Here is a 21505-nt window from a genome sequence, read left to right as displayed (position 1 = left end):
TGTATTTTTTTTCCTTGTCTGTGTTACGAATAGTTGATGTTAGGAAAATCAGAACATCTCAGCAGAGGTCAGGGATTTTTTTTTGCTATTGTCAGCTGACATGTCAAGGTGGTTTTTTTTGAGCTGTTATGTTCACAGAGTGCAGGACACAGATATTTCTGCACTTCTGTCACTTCATGTTTAACTTTAAAAGGAATATGTGAAGCAGAATTGGAAGATATGTAAGCAGCTGACATGTCATGTGCACTTGGAAATGTGTCCTGAATACTAACAGTGCTGCTTCTAATCCGATAAACTTCATCCCTTCTAACAAGGCTGTCTGTAGTGAGGCCAGCCCTCAAATAAAAGGTCCTTTGCTCAAGTACACTGAAGCACTGTGTAGACACTATTTATAAAGCCTGCACTGCTTCAGTGCGCAGAAGATCATGTATAGCCTGGTGATTAGGAGCAGTAGTAGGCTGCAGAGTTTCTGATGCCATGAGACAAGGAAATGTCATTGTTTTATCACACTTTAATAACACAGACTAGGTTCAAGGGCTGTCCTCTTCCATAGCTCTGTTTAGAAAGAGAAGGCAAACCTGATGAATCACACATGACTGAACAGATCACTTAGACTAGCTAATACAGGAGAGAATGGGAAATAAACTGGTGCATTTTATAATTAGGAACCAGTTTTGATAAGCGTTGGCCTGAACCACCTTCTGGGGATCAGTCATGCTCACAGTGCTTGACAGTTTCTGGAAGAGTTTAAATTCTTCATACTTGGGTTGCTTAGCGTTGCTGTTTTTCCTAGTAGCTGTCATTTCCAGGGTTGTAATTGCTTTGTTTTCTTTTTCCATTTTCTTTTCCTGTTTGCCAGGGGATTGTGAAGTTGCTGCAAAGGAGGAATGAGGCAAAGTCAGCTTCAGTAGATGTGCAGCTGAAGGTATAGCTGCTGGGAAGCTTGACAGAGTTTAGTAGCATAGCATCTTAAAAACAGCACTATGTTGCACATTCAGCATTAACTTTGCTGATGAACTTTTCCTCTCTGTGAATCTGTATTTTACATCAGGTCAGATGGAGCACAGCATGGAGATTCACTGGCCTTACAGTTCCTAAAACTCTTGAATTACTCCTCCTTACTCTTCATTTTTTTTCCAGTTAGTTAAACTGTAATCTAAACCCTTGCTCATATGCAGCTAGTATTGTATATTGAAGAATCTGTCAAAAGGAAATAAAGGACAGAGAAAAACTTAACTGCCTGTTAAAATTTCAGAATATTTTAAAATTAGTTTTAATCAAGATCGCTGATTACCTGTGTCAATGGGATACAGGTTAAGTTTTTACCTACAATCTATCTGCTATTTTGAGGCCAGGTTAATTCCTTTTACAGACATAGAGAGTGCAACAGAAGAGTGAATATGAATAACCTCAGTGGGAAAGATCTATGTGTGCTGGGAAAGCTGCAGATAAATATAAGAAGTCAAAACTGTTCATTAGTGTTGACAATTATAGCTATTATATCCCCACAGAGTAAACTGCAGACTCTGTTTGCTGCATCCTTTTCTTTGAGAAAATGCTTTGATAAGCACAAAGAAGGGGTAATGCCAGAAATCTTTGTTTCTTTTCCTATATATCCATCCACATAACTAGGTAAGTGTAAAGGGGGGGAGGGGTGGTGAACAAGAAGAGAAAGATGAGCAAAGCTGAAGTACTAATGACTGTTCCCGAGGTATATTCTTCCATGGACGCTCATTTTCCTATAGAATCTCGAAATCATTAAGATTGGAAAAGACCTCTAAGATCATCTAGTCCAACTGTCTGCCTACCACCAATATTGCCCACTAAACTGTGTCCTATGTGTTCCCTTTCCTTAAACACTTTCAGGGAGGGTGACTCACCATCTCCCTAGGCAGCCTGTTCCAATGCCTGACCACTCTTTCAAAGATGAAGTTTTTTTGCAATATCCAACCTGAACCACTCTGATGCAACTTCAGGCCACTTCCTCTAGTCTTACTGCTGTTACCGAGGAGAAGGCACTGATCCCCACCTCACCACAACCTCTTTTCAGGTAGTTGTAGAGAGTGAAAAGGTTTTCCTTGAGTCTCCTCTCCTTTAGGCTAAGCAATCCCAGCTCCCTCAGCTGTTCCTCATAAGACTTATAGTACAGGTCCCTCACCGGCTTCATTGCCCTTCTCTTAATGCACTCCAGGGCCTTGATGTCTTTCCTATAGTGAGAGACCCAAAACTGAACACACTTGAGGTGTGGCCTCAGCAAGGCTTGAGCACAGAGGTATGAATGCTTCCCTGCTCCTGACGGCAACACTATTTTTGATACAAGCCAGGATATTGTTGGCCTTTCGGGTCATCTGGGCACATCGCTGGCTCATGTTCAAGTGGGTGTTGACTAACACCCCCAGATTCTTTTCCCCCATACATCCTTCCAGCCACTCTGCTCCACCACATCTTCTTTTCTTTCAGTATGTTTTCTTTTCTGAAGGTCATCCGTGCTAGCATCAGAAACAGCTCTTAAAGGATTTTCAGAGATGGTGTTCTAAAACAGTGTTGTGAATACCCTTGTTTCCATTCCTGCAGTACTATAAATTTAGCAGAGGGATGCATCTCATGCTTGCCAATATTTTATTACCCTTGACTGTTTACTGTGCATCATTTGGGTATCAAGATCTAGAACTGAATTGTCAAATCACTGATGGTTTGGGTTGGAAAGACCTTAAAGATAAGCTAGTTCCAACCCTATACTGTGCTCAAGAACACCTTTTACTAAATGATGTTGTTGAGGGTCCCGTCCAACCTGGCCTTGAACTCCAGCACAGACTGGTCAATTCCAGCTTCTCTAAGCAACAACCTGTTCCAATGCTTCATAATCCTCTGAATAAAAGGTAGAAGAGGAGAAATGCATCTCTTGAACTCCATGCTTCCTTTGATGTAGCCCAGGATACGCTTGGTTCTGTAGAATGATAAGTCATTGTATGGGATTATGTCTAAGTGTTACACAGACTATTGGATCCAATGGACGAATGGGAGAAGCTTATTCCTTAATTTTCAGGCACAAAAACCGGTAGGTTACCCAAGTCTTATTATATGCTGTAATTCCATTAAAAAAAAAAAAAAAGTAAGAGATCTAGCCAGCTTCCAAATCAGAATTATTAAATTAATGGAATTGTATTTGAGTTATTTGAAGAAATGCTACAATCCTCAATGGGGTAGGTTTAATCTCTGTAAATCTGCAAACTGTCCATGTATGTTGGCTCAGTTACCAGTGGAGAACTGATACCTTCCAAACTTTGTAATAAGTTGCCTAGTTTTTACTGTATTTCTGTGTTTTTTGTTGTTGGTTGTTTTGGTGTGGGTTTTTTTGTGCATGTTTTTTCGTTCTTTATGTTGACTAGTTGAAGTTGACATGTAGGGAAATGATAGATATACAACTCTATTGAAATTCTAATGCAGAGCTGAGAAAATGAGAGAATGATATAAACAAGTCATTCTAACTGCTGGTACCATATTGTGATTGAGATTGCAAACTGTTTTCATCATATTTTTAACAGAAATTAACTGTTTTGCGCCCTTACAATCTATCAAATCAAAGTGCATTCAGTGAGATTTCCTAGCCGAAGGCTCAGTTTCCTTCCCTCTAAATAGAAGTGCTGATGCAGGTAACTGCACCTTGATGCTTATGCAAAAATATTTGCCTTGAGGAGGAAATGGTGAAATATCTGTAAATTATAATGACAGTAAGGAGTTGAAGAAAATAACTTTCTATGAAGGAATCACTTCATTATAGCAATAACTTCAGGGTGTTTTTGTTTATAAGATAATAATCATGTCTTTGGTTGAGACTGAAGGCTCATTTAATGGGAAGCACCCTCAAGTTATTGTTTAGATGAACATTTAAATTGAATATTCATATTTGCAAAGAAAGATGAGAAAAAGCATAAAACATTATGTTGAGGTGGTGAAAGACAATTCTCTAGGAGCAAATGCACTTAATTTAGATCCATCTCCTGCTTCCTTTCTCCCTTCTCTACCTTACTTTGCTTTCCAGTTGTCTTCTATACATGCTAATGGGGTATAGAGTCAGAGCCAGCACACCACGGTTTATTTTCAAAGTTAACTGAAAAGGAACAACTGAAGGATTCACAGTAGGCACATGCTGTATGCAACAGACTTATTCACTCTTGGAGTCACAGGGAATTAAAATGATTATGTGTGTGACAGCATATTTTTTTTTTTCCTCCTGTGTCTTTCCAGGGATTTCAGCATCCACAAGATGAGAAAATGTGGTTGCAATTCTGTCTTGTTTTGCCTTTTGGGAAAGTTTAATTCTATCTGATGTGTTTACAGAAAACATAATCTTCAAAGGTCATCTCCAAAGGTTTGTTTTGGAAAATAGAGTTATGGGTTTTCAAATAAGAAAATGGAATAATTCAGTAAATTCTGGTGCTTAGAGTAGAGATCCAGAATAAACTTCTGCCAAAATTCTGTAGTATTAAACTCTTCACAAATTGCTGTTTCCTACTGGAGGCAGTACATACTAACTCTTGAAATATACTCAGAAACTTTTAAAGACATTGGTGTTTTGCAAGCCTAAAGCTGTGCCAGGCCCCCTTCTAAAAATTTAACATCAGAGAAAATTGCCTTCCAGTGGCATAAGAGAAGTTGTTGACATTGTTTGTTGTACAGATATAGATAAAGAAGCTAATACTAAATTAATTTAAATCATTGGAAGAAATCAATGGAATTCTCAAAAACTAGGCAGAGAAATAAGAGAGCATTAGTTAATTTATTTAACTTTAATCGGTGAAGGATTTTGTGGTGTTACTTGTGCAGACAGAGTTAAACCTTCTTCCTCTTATTGTGATATCCCAACCTCAAACCCTGTGTTTATTCCTTTGATTGCTTATTCTTCTGAAAACCAAACTAGGCTGGTTTCCGACCATGTCTCTGGTTTGTCAGAGCTGGATATTTCAAGTCACAAAGTTGAAAGAGTGTGAAAGGGAATCTGAGAAAAAGGGAGTGTGTACTGGCATGGATTGCCTGTTGTTCTGCCTATGCTGCTGGGAGGTGAGGGCTGCCTCTGGGTTGAGGGAAAGTCTGCTGTGAGCCAGCTGAAATCCGGGGAGGGTATGTGCAGCATTTGCCTCCCTTTGACAGCTAGTGGTGAGTCTACATAGTGTGTAGGAGGTCAGTGGTGCAAAAGTGACTGTGGCAGAATCAGTTCAGTCAGTTCAAACTGTAGGCCTTTTGAGTTAGTGTTTACTGATGTTTACTTCTCTGCCATTCCTAATGTGTTCTTTTGGTCGTTTTTTTTTTTTTCTGGTTTTCTACTGAGTGCAATTGCATACGTGTGTACTACCGATCTCCTTTCAAAGCATGACTGATTTTCCACTGTGCACAGAGTGCTATAGACAACTAGTCTGACAGATTACGGGAAAAGTTTCTTCTCCATCCTAATCATTCTGTTCTTTTATACCGTGCGACTCAGCTGTTACTGGCTTGTATACTTGTATCTCAACACAGAGTTCAGACAGGGGTGTCTGAGCAAATGTAGTTCCATTGCAGGGCACCAACATATGAATGTAACCGCATGTAATAGTTCCCTTGCCTGTCCGTTATGGGGTGGATGCTGTTCCCAGCCACAGCAGTTACAGATTTTGCGGGCCTCAACATGTATCACATCCACAGCATGAGAAGAATTACGACAGCAGGTTAACAGGAGCTCTGCTGAAAGGAGCACTTGCCATCATGCGCTCCAATTTGTAGAGAGCCTGTCCTCTCTTGTGTTCTAGTTTATTGCTATCAGTCTGTTCCTGTGTTCAGACTTTTCAGCTGCTTTCCAACAGAAATGAGCAACATGAAAGTACATTTTGCAGAAAAATATATAGCATAAGAAAAGAGACAGTAGGTCAGATTTCTTCTGCCAGTGCCCCCTTAAAGTTAACAGCTGTGGATCAGAATACATTTTTATAAAGAACAGCCAGAAAATCTGAGCACATGCAGTGATGTCTCACGCTGTTCGTAACCTACACTGTATGACCTCTGTGTTGTGGCGAGCTATCGAAGACACAAAACCAGTATGTAACCAGTATGTTTTTGCTGTTTTAATGGATTTAATATATATATACTGAAAATACTATTCTTATATGTACTGTTTTATTTAATAGACATAGTCTATATTTAAAAAAAAAAACACCATTTTTTCATCGATGAGGAAAGGAAAAGCAGGACTGTATTTTAGTGGTTCTAAGATATCTATGGAAGATGGGTTTTTCTCTGCAGTGCTCTTTATTATTGTCTCTTTTCTCTTATAAGATCTTGATACCTGTTTCAAATGCCTTGCACTTGTCTAAATGTTTAGGGGTTGCGTTGTTACTTGCAAGTTTGGTCTGCAGTTGCTGTGTCACTTCTTGTATTCACATATAATAGCATATTTCTCATTAAAAGGCACGACTAGTTGCTGTTCTTTCTGCCAAACCACCTCAGTTTTAAAACAGAAATCACTGCACTAATTTTCTATTTTCCTGTATTCATACTTCTATATAAATAGTAGCGTGTTTCTAATGGGATTTAATGATCTACTCTAACTGGAAGTGCTTGAAAGTATTTTTCATAGTGGGAAAACCACACACAAAAAGCATGATAAACAGGAAGCGATTCTTTCAATAGTTTTCAATAGGACTGTGAACTGTGTGCAATAGAAGGGAAAACCAGATGTGCTACTAGCTTTGTATGATTTGGAGAACTGTACCCTTTCTACACATGTGATGGATGCATGAAGCAGCTTATTTAGGCATTGTAATTTTGTTCTGTTGAGTGCTACTCAAGGGTAGTATTTGTGTTTAATTATTTTGATTGTTTATGGAGTATGAGAGTGCCTGTAGTGTCTATGTAGCTTAAGTTTGCATTTCCCATATTTCCCCTTTTTACACATTTTATTCAGTGATTAATCTTTTTTTTTTTTTTTTTTTTTTTTTTGAATGGTGCTTATTGATCTGACCTGTAAGTTAACAAAGATTCATTTTGGAATAGCACAGAGATCCATTTATAAATGAAAATGGTACTTATATAGAAAGCTTTTTGAAGTACAGGAAGATTGCCAACACAGAAAAATGTATTAGAAATGCGCGAGTGTGTTATGATAAATATAGCACTCAGAGATGGGGTTAAAGGCTGAGATATAACAGTGTGCATTCAGATTTATTTACTGCACGGAAATGAATCCTATTTTTGTTTCATTCACTGTAATCCCACCAAGGCAGCCTTATAGACATCTCTAAGGTTTTTGATTATTATTTGGTTAAGATTTTGAGATTGAGGTGAGAAAAATCCAGCTGTCACCTAGAAATGACCTCAAGGGGGTTTCACAGATTTGTCCAAAATGCATTTCACAGATTTATACAGACTGAAATATATTCCTCACTTCAGAGTGCTTCAGACCACAGCTACTCATATTTTCTAAAAAATAATAGACTGATGTATGTGGTACACTGTTTAACCTTCCCCCAGCCATGCTTTTTTCAAAATCTGAAGGATAAAGACCAAGTAAGGGGCAGATGCCTACCAGGCTGTTCTTAAATAGGCATTGAAGGATGCATCAATTAATGCACTGCTATACCTGCAAGCCATTCCTGATGGTAAGTAGTCCCTCATGTTTGTAGTCACCAGACTCATGCTCAGCACATTAACAACAGCTGTGAGATTTTGGGATATACCAGTGCAATTGATTTCCCAGTGGGATTCTTATCTAAACAAGATCAAGTCTTCATATCTTTATTTAGCCAGAGCACTGTTGTAGTGTATCTGAGAATTATCTGTGCCTTGCTGCTTCTCACTTAGGGGAAGGAGGAAAGAGTGTACAGACCAGACAGTGCTTCTGACTGTGCCGTAGTTGTGCCACAGTTTTGTGACAGTAATAGCACGAAGCAGAAACATTTAGGTTCTCTCCTCTTTTTGATTTAAGTAAATTCATGCTGATAAAATTCTAATGAAAAGGTATCAGAGCACAGAGGAGTGAGTGACATATTATGGAGGATTTCTGTGATTCATTGTAATGGTGGATTTTCAATTTTTAAAAGTGGTTACTTTCCTAATTGGTGAACAAAAAGGGCCAATTTATCCCTTGCTGTGAGAAGCATTTTTCTTTTATATTACTCTCTAGTAATATATGATAAGAACTCTCATTTAGCCCAACACATTATGTAAATGGAAGCTATGAAACATGTTTTAAAACATACATCAGAGATACATTACTAGACTGTTATGTTAGATTGAGCAAGAGCTCTTGTTACACTGTATGGCAAATGTTTTTTACTTTTACCATATTCCTTTCTAAGACAAACTGCGTTTAGTTCAAGTAAGGCTTCTATTAATAACTCTTGTGGCTATTCTAAGTGAGTATTTACTAGCTTTGCTCAGGTATTATGAATATAATCTCTACACTTAGTATTTATTGACCTCAAAACTTCTATATCTGTTTTAAACTAGACTTGCTTTCTCTTGGTACAAAATCTTCAAATGTTGTAGTGCAGTGATTCTTCTAATGCCAGACTAATTTGGATAAATCTACACAGCATGCAGATTTCTGAAAGTCTCATGACACAGATACCAAAAGCTGCAAAATTAACAGTCTTAGTTGTGCAAGCAAAGTTTTATGTTTCAGGATACATGTAGCACTCAGACTTGTATATAATTTCTATGCATTGTTTGTAAATCTGGCAGTGTTAAAAGATAGCACATTTAAACATTGGAGTTCTCCCTTAGGAGCTGAGCTCCTTGTGGAGAGTATTGTTTGATTTCAAACAATTGCAATTCATTAAGAAGCAAAATTGATATCACAAATTAATTATGTTAATTATGTTAGTAACTGATGGTAGTGGCTTATTTGCATAATGGAGTCCTATTAGTCTTGGTTTCCTACAAGTTTAGGTGAAAATATAAAAAACACCAGGTTCATTCCTGATCTGGCTTTTAATGATACTTAACTGTTGGTGAATTGCTCCTCACAAGAAAATTATTGTCTTCTGTCGTTAAAGAAAGGTCAAAGAGTAGCAACCTTAGATCTGGGGAGCTTCACATGAGTCTAAACAGATACTGCAGTAATAAAATTGAGAAATAAACCCTGAAAAAGAGAGAGCGTCTTTACAGCTGTAGGCAACTTGGACTAGTTCTGGAAGAAAGCTCTGAGGTGTTTTTCTTAAGATTACATTGACTGGTGAGCCATGGGGACTTTTGCACGGTAAGGACAAGATAACTGCTCCTCCAATTCTCTCTTTAATGATTTTGGGACCATTCAGAGCTAAAATTATACAGATCAGCTTCTCGTTTTGTCTTACAGCTGTCTTTTTAAAATTGTTATTTGTTACATTCAGAACAGCAAGTGGGCAACTAATAAGGATTAGTGATGGGTAGGTTTTATTTAATTCCACTTCTAAGCTGCTTTATTCAACAAAATCCTTAGAACACAGGTTATATTTTTAGATACACCAACACACACTGCCATGAATTCTATACTCTGAAGCATGGATGAATAAATGTTTATATACAGTACCTAAAATTATTATTGATTATGCTTGCCTGTTGTATTCCCACATTGAGGGCTTGATTGTTTCCTGTTTCAATGGGTTTCCAAAGTATCATATAGCAGGATTTACAGAAGTTATACTAGTACTGTTAACTCTTGTGATTTTATCGTAAGTTCTGCTGTATTGATGCATTTTAATGACTTTCTCATGGAGTAAAGTGAATATGTGAGAAATCCTCACTCGTTTCTGAGCAAACTCTTTAACATTTAACCTATTTTTATTCATTTTTGCCCACAGGCAAATAAAAGTAGTATAATATTTCATCATTTATGTGGGAATCTCACTGTACTTTTCATCTTAATGCATCTCTTATTCTGTTTTTTGATCACTGATGCTTGGGGTTGATAATATTTCTCAAGGAAGAGATAAGCAGTATTGTACAATACTTACAGAACACATGACTTTATAAGAGGGGTCATAGTCGTTACTTTGGGATTGACAGTTAAAGTGTGTCTATCAGAAGTTAATTGAGCTTAACTTATAGCAAACTGTGCCTGCAGTGGTGAAGCATTTCATGTGCATGTGATATTACTATCTTCTCTTTTTTTTTTTCCACCTTCTGTGGAAGTGGTTCTGAAAAAACTTTTAGAGAGCTGGTGCCCCTCCTTGCTGTGGCCACTGCTGGGGTGTCGTAGCATACACTCAAGCTCACAAGTTAAACTGTTTGTCCTCACTATTCCCATGTGTTCGTCCTCTCCAGTCCCACAAGCAGTATCCTGTCAAGCTTGAGATATGCATATTTAGGTATCTCTGCGTAGGTGTCTGCATGTGTGGTGGGTGTTGGAGCTCCTATCATTGTCAGTGGATTTTTCATCCATACGCACCGTGTGGCCCAGCAGTTGATTCAGCTTACCAGCTTACTTCAGCAGACAGCTGAAGACTGACTCCAGGCATCACTGAGTATGTTCATTATAGTGGGAATTTCTTACTTAGCCTGCAGATAGTTGCTTGTATGTGGCACTGAAGTTTGAAAATGTTGTTCCCAGTTGAATCAAATCTCCAGAAGCTGAATGATTTTGCTTATTCTTGCTGCAGGAATTATCTCCCTGTAGAGTTCTAGTCTCTGATTTGAGAGACTGAAGAGGCATCGTGGTTATCATAAAGTTCTTTATGCCTTCCTTAGCTGGTCACATTTCTCTTGTAACAATTTCTATTTAGTTTTACCTTCCAAAGTTTGACATTTTACCATATGTGATCTTACCTCACCTCATACAAAGGTTTTCAGTTTCTAAGGCACTTTCCTTGTTTCAGATTCCAGTTTTTGAAGCTGCAAGTTTCTATAAAAATTTCTCCCGTACTATATACCTCCTTCATGTTAGAAACAGTCTCTTTATAAAAATGTTGTAACGTGCCAAGCTAAATTCTGGATTTATGTCCTTGTCTTGTGTACCACTACTGAAAAAATATTTTATATGTTAGGAATTTATTATGAAGCTTTTTGTGGATTTTGATCCATGTTATTTATATTTTAGAGTACTTGTTTATCATTTTTATTGTTCTGCTTTTAACAGGAGTCCTGTGCTTGTGTTCCAGTGCATGCATCGCCATGTCATTTGCCTAGATTGTTTCCATTTGTACTGTGTGACAATGTTGAATGATCGTCAGTTCATCTATGACCCAGACCTTGGTTACTCCCTCCCATGTGTAGGTAAGTTACAGCGGATTTTCTTTTTTTAAAGTAGTTTTTATTTCATATGATTTTGAGTATACCTACGGAAATTATATTGTTTAGGAGTTTTTTCATGTCATGGAGAAAGTATTTGAATATTGAAGTGGTTCTTGCTGGGCACATGAACTGGAGGATTAAATAGATTTTTTGTGTGTGTGTCAGTATTTTATAACCATGAAGTGCTAATTGAGGTTCAGCATTATTCTTCTAGTTAAAAATTTTTTTAAAAAATCCTTGACCTCCACATTTCCACTTTTGAATGAAATAAGTTGTTAAGTTTCTTTGCCTGTCTTCAAGAGCTGATAAAAAATGGACTGCAGTAGGAATTTTAAGTAGCCTTCCTGTTGGTGAAGTCATTGCTGCTAACTGTTGCTGCACTGAATGAAATGTAGATCACCCTGAGAAAGTGGTAGGTTTTCTGTTTTACCTGCATAGGAAACAAAAGTTGACATAAGTAGGAGACAAAGGCACTAAGTCTGGAAAATGTTTGGCTAATTGATTCCATTACACTGACTTGTGAACTTAAAAATTCTCAAAAAATTTGCTTTTAAGAAGAATACTTTTTTTTTCATGTTGCTGTATCTGCATATGTGCATATTTATTTGAAGTGCTGTGTAGTGGTATTAGAATCATTTTCCACTAATAAAGCTGGCTTTTCAGCTTTATTATTATTATTTCCACTAATAGAAACTGGCTTTACCTGGTTGCTTGAACAGTTGACAAGAAAGAGTCAAACTACTACTTCAAAGAAAAATGGTCAGCATTTCTGAAAAGTAGTGTTTGCTCACAGACGAGACATGCCTTAAGGACATTGGCAGTGTAGTAATAAGAACCATTAAAATTATTTGTTATTAATTACTTTGGATGCAGTCTTGTGGTGAGCATTGAATCGCATTTCACTAGAATTACTTTTACGTGCTGTTCACCTGACTTGTCTCACTGTACTTCTCTCCTCCCTCATATGCTCCTTGCTCTGCTACTGTAATTACATATAAAATTATTAATGTTGTATAAAGAAGAACAAGAGAACTTAGCATTCTTTCCTTTACCATTACTGTAGTATTATGTAGTCTGTACTCTTAATCTCTTGTGCCTGCTTCTCCAAAACTTAATCAGTTTTCTACACAAATTAACTATCTACCTCATTGCTTTAGTTGAATTGAATCCATCCTTTTTCCCCCATAACTCATCAGTTCTCTGTTCTTTAGTTCTCCTTAGATGAATCTCTCAATTGTGCAGCCCACAACCCATCTTTTTCCTCTCCTGTAGGCTTCTTTGCAACCACAGGTAGTGCCATTTTCTTCAGTTTGCATTTGCACCTGTTATTTAAATTAATGATCCTTCCCACCTCTTCTGCCCATAATCCATTTTTTTAGTCATACTGCATAATAATTATAGTAGGAATTTTGCATGTATCATTCAACTCTAGTCGTTGTATTTGATTGTTTCGTCTGTCATTTTTCTTAGAGTGAAGACAAATTAGCAGAGATTTTTACCTTTTCTGCGCCTTACCTGTATTGAAATTGGGAACTATGGGAAATGAGCAGTAGGGACAAAGTATGGGTTGAGTGGAGAATTCAAAAAGAGGGTTGAAATGCTCAGGGATGTCATTTCAGTATTAGTGGGATGAAGAAGGCATGGAAATGGACTATGAAAGGGAGACCCTAAAGAATGTACAGACTACTTCTGTTTGAGTGAGATAGGGCTCAGCTGTATATCTGGTCTCACATTTCTTATGCTTTGTATTAAAACAGCTGAAAATGGGAATACTGAAGTACTGCTAATCTTCGTGTTTCTGAACTTCTCAAGTCAAATACAATAAAGTAGTAGTACTAGTTCTAGTAGTAGCAGCTGTGATAGTAGGAATAAGAACAACAGAAATGCCATACGTTTTGTCTCTTTTCACATCTATAAAAATGTTTCTTTGAAAACTGCCTGCTCATGTATTTTGACCCTGCCCTGGGACAATCAAGTGCATATCTTAGATGCCCCTGAGTGCAGCACAGTATGAAAATTGAGTCATATCAATTGTGATACTGAAGGAAAAGCAGTGTAGCTGTGTCAGTACAGCATGTTGGACAACATTTTTGACATTGCTGATAGGCTGATGTGGACTGACAAAGCAAATACTACTTTATGACCCTTCCTAGTGTTTCTGCATGGTGTTTTTGATGCTGTCCAGGTGTGCCTCCTTGCTCTGATCAGCCTGATGATCTGTAAGAAGTACTGCTGTTATATTGTGCTGACATGCTTCGTGTTGCAAAGGTTCTCAGTCACAATCTCTGAGCATTCCACAGTTTCAAATTATACATCATCTAAGCCAAAAATTCATTGTTACCTCTGTCAGTTCTCTTCAATGCATTATCAATTCTGTGTTTAACAAAAACATTTCTAAGCATTATCTTTCCGACTGCACAGCAGGCTGAAGAGTTTGATTGGTGCTGTTATAACTCTACTGCTGTGTTTCTGCAACCACCTTTAACCTGACTTTCTGGTATGCGAGATACTTAGTTGTTTCTAGAATTTGGTGGTAGTTGAGTTAAGAACTGATGACTAAGTTACCTGTTGTCATTCAAGAAAAACAAGGCTGAGCTGTATCACACCTGTGAAGAACAATTCACTGTTTAGCAATCCTTTTGCTCTTAACTGTTCGGTATAAAGAAGTTTAGCCTCCTCCATAGCTCTGCATTCAGCAGCTTTCATCAGCAGTGAATTCAATTAAAAAACATTCAGTACAGTATCCTGTGATTTTTTCTTTTCTACTTACTGTAGCACTCATACTGAATAGTAGAAGATTGCATTTTTGCAATCTAGAGTTCACAATCTTCATTTTTGCAACTGCAATTTGCAGTTTATATTTACACATGAGGAAAATAAAGCAGTGCTTGACACAGCTTATTCTAATTACCTCAGTGGAGCCTAAAATTCATTCTTCTTGACAGGAATGAATACCATGGGGCATGCCAAGAAATGACTTATTTCTAGCAATGGCGGTGTTGATTTAATATGTGTTACTTCTAACAGTGCTTAAAACAAAAAATATATTTTATCTGAGCTTTATTGAAAGGTTAGATGTTGATTTGAGCCTGCATATAAATACAAAACAAAGTCGTACTTACTATAGCAAAGTTTGTGTTGCAATAGGTGACCAGGTTGCACAGATGGATCAAAAGCTCTGTCTCTATTAATTTGTGTATTTTACATATTACAGGCTAGTGGTGGAGTGGTACTTATAGTGTCTTGAGCAGGAAATAATGGTACTTTAAATTTATGCTTTGTAAAAATGATTTCAGTTTTCATGTAAGAACTGATTTATTTTAAATTTTAGCCCATTTCTGCAAGGCATATAGAACTGTAGAGGAGGTTTTGTAATTAAGTCTAAATCTTTTGCACTTCCAATTAGTTGTGTTTATTCTAGTATTTTTGAAATAGAGAGATAACATAATGAACATAGCCTGCAGTTTCCATTAACATTTGACTCACTGTTTTGATTTTTATCAAAGGAATGTATTATCAAAGTGAGATTTTTATATCTTCTGTTGGATCAATCTGGAGTCAAAAATGCTGCACGCACAACAGAATAAAAATAAATAGCAGTAACTATAATGGAGGGTCACTGTGACAGACAAGATCAGTGTTATGACGTGTATGGTAACTTGAACTGGTAAGGATCTAGGGAGTTCAGATAAATACTGCTTCTCAAGTAGGTTTAGTATCTTGCTTCCTGTCATATGTAAGCCAGAAGGTGCATTTTGGCATTGTGTTCATTTATTTTGTCTGATTGCACCCTTCCTTTTATTTGTTTTCTCTTATTCAGCTTAATTAAGCAGACGGTAGTATGTGTTCAAAAGAAGGCTATCTCATCTGATGAGCTATGATTTATCAAACTTGATAATGCCATAGTTGTATGTCATTCCTGTACAAAACGTGTCATTGCTGAGACTTTTGGGAAGAATAAAATTAATTCCTTAGTGCTTAGCTGCTAATCTAGTGCCAGGCAGCACTCCTCCAGCTGAGAACAGCCAGCATGGAGGGTTGCAGCTCTGAGCACAGTAGCTCTGGTGCATTGATAGGATTAGCTGCTCAGAAAATTGTAGCAGCAACCCCATGGTTCAAGCTCAGTGTATCTGCTCAGAGAAAGGACTTAAGGATACGAGCTGGCTGTATTTCATTGGTCATTAAAATAAAAAAGTAAACGTTACAGATAATACTCTCTCTGCCCTTGTTAAGTGGCAACAGAAATCTATCCCATCTCTCTGTGTGGTGTCTTGTATTAATGAGGCTTCATGCATAGAAATTTCCATGAGTGGTGACCTCCAAGTATCTTTGAAATAATTAATAAGGTGCTTAGAGGGACAGATTTGCATATGCATGGAAGATCATTTGTGGTTATTTAGTTACTGTGCAGGGCAAAGAGTCTCATAGCATTACCTCAAAGCAGGAATTGCATACAGTGTGTCACCATATTTAAACATACAATTCTTATGATCGCCATTTCAATTTTAAAATAGCATTACGGCATTATGGGTCTTGGTCCTCACAGATCTTTGGCAGAAAAAAAGTTGGTGAGGCCAAGGAAAGGCAAGGCTTAACACTGCTGTAGGCACTTTGCAAAAATATCTCCCTTTATTTCTTATGAGTAATCATATGCATGATGTATTTTAAATGAATCTGGATAAAAGATTCAGATCTCTAGATGCCTGTAAAACGCTGTTGTATCTGGAAGAAATCTTGTTTTACTACATATATATAAATATATAAATGAAATTGCTATCTGCTAATAAAAATGACTAAAGCTTTAAAGTATAACAAACTGCTTAAGGAGCCATATTCCACTGAAATACAGTTGCTGGCAAATGTTTAAGGAGACATGTCTTAGGATTAAATTTTTTATCTCCATTGAATTCTATTTGTATAGTAATAGGGTGTTTTTATTCCTGTGGAGGATGTCAAAGCAGTGGTGTATCTCTAGATCATATTTTAAAACCCTAGCAACCAAAATGAACAGGCAAGAATAAACAGGTAGCCTAAACAAAATTTGCAAGTAAAAGGAAAGAGGGTAACTCATTTTGATTTGATCACTCCAATAGTGTTTGAGTCTTTTTTTATTAATAACAAAATCTCTAATGTGTTCAGGAAGTTTTATGTATGCGTGGGGTTTTAAAGCGAAGGTCAGTGGTCTCTGAGAACAGCCTTCTCAAGGATGTGCTGAGGAAGCAGACAGTGGGGCCTGAAAGAGTGCAGCAGTTAGTGCAAGAATCAAGGTGTACCTGGTGTGGAGGCCTCAATGTGTGAATCACTTCTGAAATATCTGTTCTCCAGTAACCCTGCTTAAAAGTATTTAAAGCAATGTAGGAATTGACAATTTATTATTATTATTATTACTATAGGAATGAAATACAAAGGATTGAAAGCAGACACATTTGCAGCTCTTGGAAATTCTTAAAACTGCTCCTTAAATTTAATTAAATTAAATCCCTTACAGCTTTGTAATTTCTTGTTTGTGTGAAATATCTGAGCATACAGAAGCAGGTGTAGGAGACCAGAGAAATGTATTTTTGTTTTTTTTTTTTACGTACATCTTGGGAGAGGTTTTCTCTCACTCCTAGAAATTAATAAACTAGCAGTTTTCAGTGCATTTGTGCAGCTCTAATTGTGTTTTTTCCAGCACTGTTCATGACAAGGAAAGTGCAGATATGCAATTGTGTGCTGTGTTTGTGCTCTTAAGGGGTTACCCAAGCATGTCCTTTGGCAGGACATTTGGCAATAACTGACCTAGTTGGTTTTTTAACCTATTTTCTGGATGCTTTCTGTCATTAATTTCCCGTGGATTTGACTGAGCTCCATTTTCTAGTCTAAGGAGGGTATGCATGCCCACTGTCCTCTTTGCATCCTCCTAAGGGGAAAGTTGCTTATTCCTTCTGTAGGGGAATAATTCTGAAGGTGAAAGGGAATCATCATAGAGGGGCTTTTTACAGAAGTGGCATTGTCTGGAAGTGATGTGCTGTTGCTTTAATCTAAGACAAATTCCTGAAATGACTCCATTGCACTTTTACAGAGAGGTTTCCCTTCTTCCGTTGGTATAATTTCAGTCACGTTATTGTTTGTGTTATGATAGTTTGAACATACTGCGTTGACTTAAATGTTAGTCATATTTCTTAGTAAGAGGCAACGTCTGTCCCTTTGGGCTTACCACCTGTGTGACAAAAGGAGAAGAGAAGCAAGGGTGGTGCAGCAGCTACAAAGTACACAAGAGATCATTTACTGAGTTTAAATTGGAACTGTGAGTTTTGTTACAGTGGTTTTCCTAGGAATGTATCATTTTTCTTTCACCTCTAGTATGTAAATTCCTCTCATTTCCTTTAAGTCTCTTCAAACTCTTTCTTGAAGGTGTTAGAATGAGAAATGATTTTTTTTCTCTAACGTTATGCACAGAAAAAATGGCATAGATCTGTGCAGTACCCTGGTGGAGAGAGCCTTGCAAAGACAAGATCATTCATCTCCATGTATTATTGTATTATTTCTTAAAATTGCCAAAGTTTATAGGATGATACAGCTAGATTGCTTTCTACCCAGGTCTAGCGGGTAGAACTGACCTAGCCATATTCCAGTGCAAAGTTAGTTAGAGAAGGGAATAAAGAACTGTGGATAAACCAGATTTTTATTTTCAGATGGCAATTGAATTTGCAGTGGCTTCCTGAAGATCTTTTAATGGTCATCTGCATTAGTATCTTGCCATGAGCATAAAAAGCCATGAACCTATAGTGTACCAAGCACTTTTTGGTGATTCTTTACTAGCAGAAGCATGAGAGCTACTATGTCTTTTGAGCTCAGAAAGTCACAGCAGCTCCTTCATTTTTATTTTCAGTACTGACTGAAGTTCAAGCAGCAATATTTGAGGTTTGTCCCCTTAAGTATTTGCCATGTTTCCATAGCTGCAGATTGCCAGCTCTGTATCAAAGCAGTCTCAAAATTTTTAGAATGAGTGACGCTTAATATATTTGATGCTAACACTAAATTCTTCTCTGGGAATAACTATAATGAAATCATACCACATGATCATTAGAAAATGTGAGTTGTTACAATTAAATTCAGTGTGAGATATCTTGCTATCGGTGTTTTTCTCCCTTATCTCTTTACTGTTTTTTGTTGTGATTTATTTAATTTTTAAATTACATGGAGATGACAGGGCATATGTCTGCTCTGATTAGTATGTCTTAAAAGCAAAACATAATTAAAAGAAGTCTTGCTTAGAAATTAATTGACTCTAAGAGCAACTGAGAATGATCTTTCAAAGCAGACTTTTTGTCCTGTAGAAAACTACATCCATTGTCAAAGTAAAATAGACAGTATTGAAACAGTGGCAGAATGTGTGTGTGTGTAGGGGGGAAGTGATTACATGTCCAGCTGAAGTCTAAGTTCTTTTTTGTGTAAACTGGAGTCCATGAGAGCTTTGACTTTGGAAACGAAGAATGCTTGTTCTGACTGGAAGTGCTTCTGCCTGTAGTGGTTTATCAGATAATAATACTTGATGTGGGTGTGTGGTTGGCAAGTCACTTTTAAGCTTTCATCAAATTGAGGAAAAATTACCATCTATCAAGGGATAGTAGTATGTTGCTAGTCATCAACTTTACAACCCACTCCTTGAATTGGTTTTTAATTCAAACTGTTTTTTTAAGCGTCTTCTGTAAATGATGATTGGGATTTTAGAAAGTAAATGATTTTGACTGCATATTCTTGAAATCTATTTTCTGCAGAAAAACAATATTAGGAAAGAAGGATCGGCTTTTGAACAAAAACTTACTTCATGGCTGGGTCAAATTCAAGTCCCAAACGGCCTAGCACTAGTGCTAACATTTGAGTCCATGGGCATTAATGCCACTGAGGAAGATACTCTGTGAAAAATGTGGGTAATGTGAGTAGAAAAAAGGGATGATATACAGGGAACAGCAAAAAGTGGAGTCTAAAGGGATGGAACTGAAAGACATTAAAAAAAGTGTTGGTGACCATTCAGGAAATGAAAGAGTAGAGCTTTAAAGAGGGAGGATAAGTAATAATGCCTCCATCTTTTCTCACATTTTGGTGTGGATGGGAATTTAGCTGTTAATCACAGTACTTTAATGGTTTTCATGTGGACTGTTCTTCCACAGACTGGAAACATCTTTTTTGCTCTAAAAATGTCTAACAGACTGTAGAAGTTGCTAATTTTTATAGCTGGAATATGCTCGAGGATTTTAGCTTATGCTTTTAGAATAGCACGGGGAGAGTCTGACCCGTCATGCCTGGATAACTGCAGATTTCCTGAGAGATTGGTTTCTGTGTGAGCAGAGGACTTCTTTCAGTGTAGCACCATCTCTGAAGTGGACTCTGAAAGCAGCTGCATTTGTAAGGAATCATTGATGTCTTCTACATAATATACTCCATAAATAAGCTGCTGGGACTAACTGTAGCACATTCAGCATGTGTTTAGTCTCTGAAGCCTTGTGATTAATATTCCCCTAGTCACTTTGGTCTCCCACATGGCAGCATGTAGAGCTGCTGCCACATCACAGAACCAGCTAAGGACATTCCCCTTCAACAAGGAGTTGGCTTTAATTAAATTTCTGTGTCTGGGAAGTGAAAATCTAATTTTCTTTTTGACATTTTCTATATTACTACTTAGACAAAATTATGAAAATAATTAATCCCTCTGAAGCAGACATCAGCATTATAAGGGGTACAAAAAATATTGCATATAAATAATACCACTAATCACCAATCTGTTATAATTTATTGATGTAAGTCCTTATTAAAACTCTTAATCAGATTTGTTCTTGATAAAGCAGATGTGCCAAATGATTGCACAATGTAGGTGCAAGTGAGGGTTATAAAAAGTAACATGGTTCAAACTGCCTTTCAATATATTTTATCTCTCCAGAGATATATTATAAGAAAAGAAAGAAATAGGGGGAAAGAGAATAAGGTTTATCATTTAGAGAGGAGATTTTCATTCTATATTGAGTTCAACTACAGTCCACCATAGTGTTGGCTAAAACTGCTGACAGTTAAATGATCTTTATGCAATAACTTAGTGTTCTCATTCTGGTCCTTGGAGAATCTCTGTTCATGTTCCAAAAGCCATTATTTCAGCTGTTGTCAATGGGTAGTCTTGTTTCCTTCCCTAAGAAAGTGGAAAAGGATTGAGTAAGCACGGAGTGCAAGCCTCCTCCTCATAGCTGAAGTACTTTGTGTAAATTGGAATAGGATAGAACCACATAGTGTCACTTGCACTGATGAAATGCCACTGAGATGCAATCTGAAATGCTTTTATCAAGCCCCTTCATACTAACTAAAAAATAAAAAGTTAACGAAATCTGAGCACCTGCACATTGCACTGTGTCATTCTCCAAGCTGATATGATGTAACAAGCTGGGTATTGGGTATCCAATAGTTCACTAGTATCACTTAAAACCTTGTGCCACAGGCCTATTTTAAGAACCGGTCTTCGCATATTGTAATTGCAATCCATCTGCTGGCCATTTGCTATGGTTGGGATTTTAGCTGGATGGTTTAGAGCTGCCATTATACAGAGTAGGTAAACAAAGCACTCATGCTGAGCACAAGTAGTTCAGAGAAGACCGCAGAAACAGTGATCCAAATAAGTTTGGGTTGTAGATTCACAGGCTATTACAATAAGATACTAAATTATCAAGCTGTTGCTTATTCATATTTGCCAACTGTATGATGAGTCATGTATTTGAAAATAAGAATTTTTAAGACAAAAATGTATTTAAACAGGTAGTGAGTTTTAATAATGTATTTTATTATAAGGAATTATCCTGAGGCTTACAGGTAGCTTTTATTCCTTTGATACCTGTTAAGTTTGGTCTAGTTTAGGAACATTTATATTTATATTCTAATTCTAAAAACAAAGTAGCCTCACTTTTTCAATAAAAGTAACAGAACAATAGCTTCTGCCAGAACATTTTAATACTGCTGAATTTACTGCAGTGCTGTATGATTTGCCCTTTTAGTAAGTGTAAGGACACCATTGCCATTTGCAGAGCTTAAGTGGATAGCGAGCTAGAGAGAATAAATGACACCTACTAAGGAACTTCTGTAGTATTTAATTCAATCCAATTCATAGAAAAGGTAAGTTATCAAAGGCAAAGATATATAGTTTGTTAAGAATTATAGTGGAATTTATATTTTATTTATATATTCTTTAAATGGCTTGAAAATGAAGGTAGAAGATGTTCTCATCGCTTTATTGTTACTG

The 21505-nt window shown here is 37.0% G+C and overlaps 1 protein-coding gene across 5 annotated transcripts in view; it reads left to right on the top strand.

Annotated features, from left to right (window-relative positions):
• The window catches only part of PRKN (parkin RBR E3 ubiquitin protein ligase), a 691175-nt gene that overhangs the window by 396697 nt on the left and 272973 nt on the right, over positions 1–21505 (top strand). For all 5 annotated transcript variants that reach the window (XR_007375493.1, XR_007375494.1, XR_007375492.1 and 2 more), the window contains exon 7: positions 11090–11226. Coding sequence is in view for 1 of the 5 variants with exons in the window: in XM_048938032.1 (XP_048793989.1) it covers positions 11090–11226 (137 nt within the window). In the remaining 4 variants the exon portion in view is untranslated. The remainder of the gene's footprint in view (positions 1–11089; positions 11227–21505) is intronic.

Source organism: Lagopus muta, chromosome 2, assembly GCF_023343835.1.
Source record: "Lagopus muta isolate bLagMut1 chromosome 2, bLagMut1 primary, whole genome shotgun sequence".
Lineage (NCBI taxonomy): Eukaryota > Metazoa > Chordata > Aves > Galliformes > Phasianidae > Lagopus > Lagopus muta.
The sequence above is the reverse complement of the archived record's forward strand: the minus strand, read 5'-3'. Positions and strand labels throughout refer to the sequence as shown.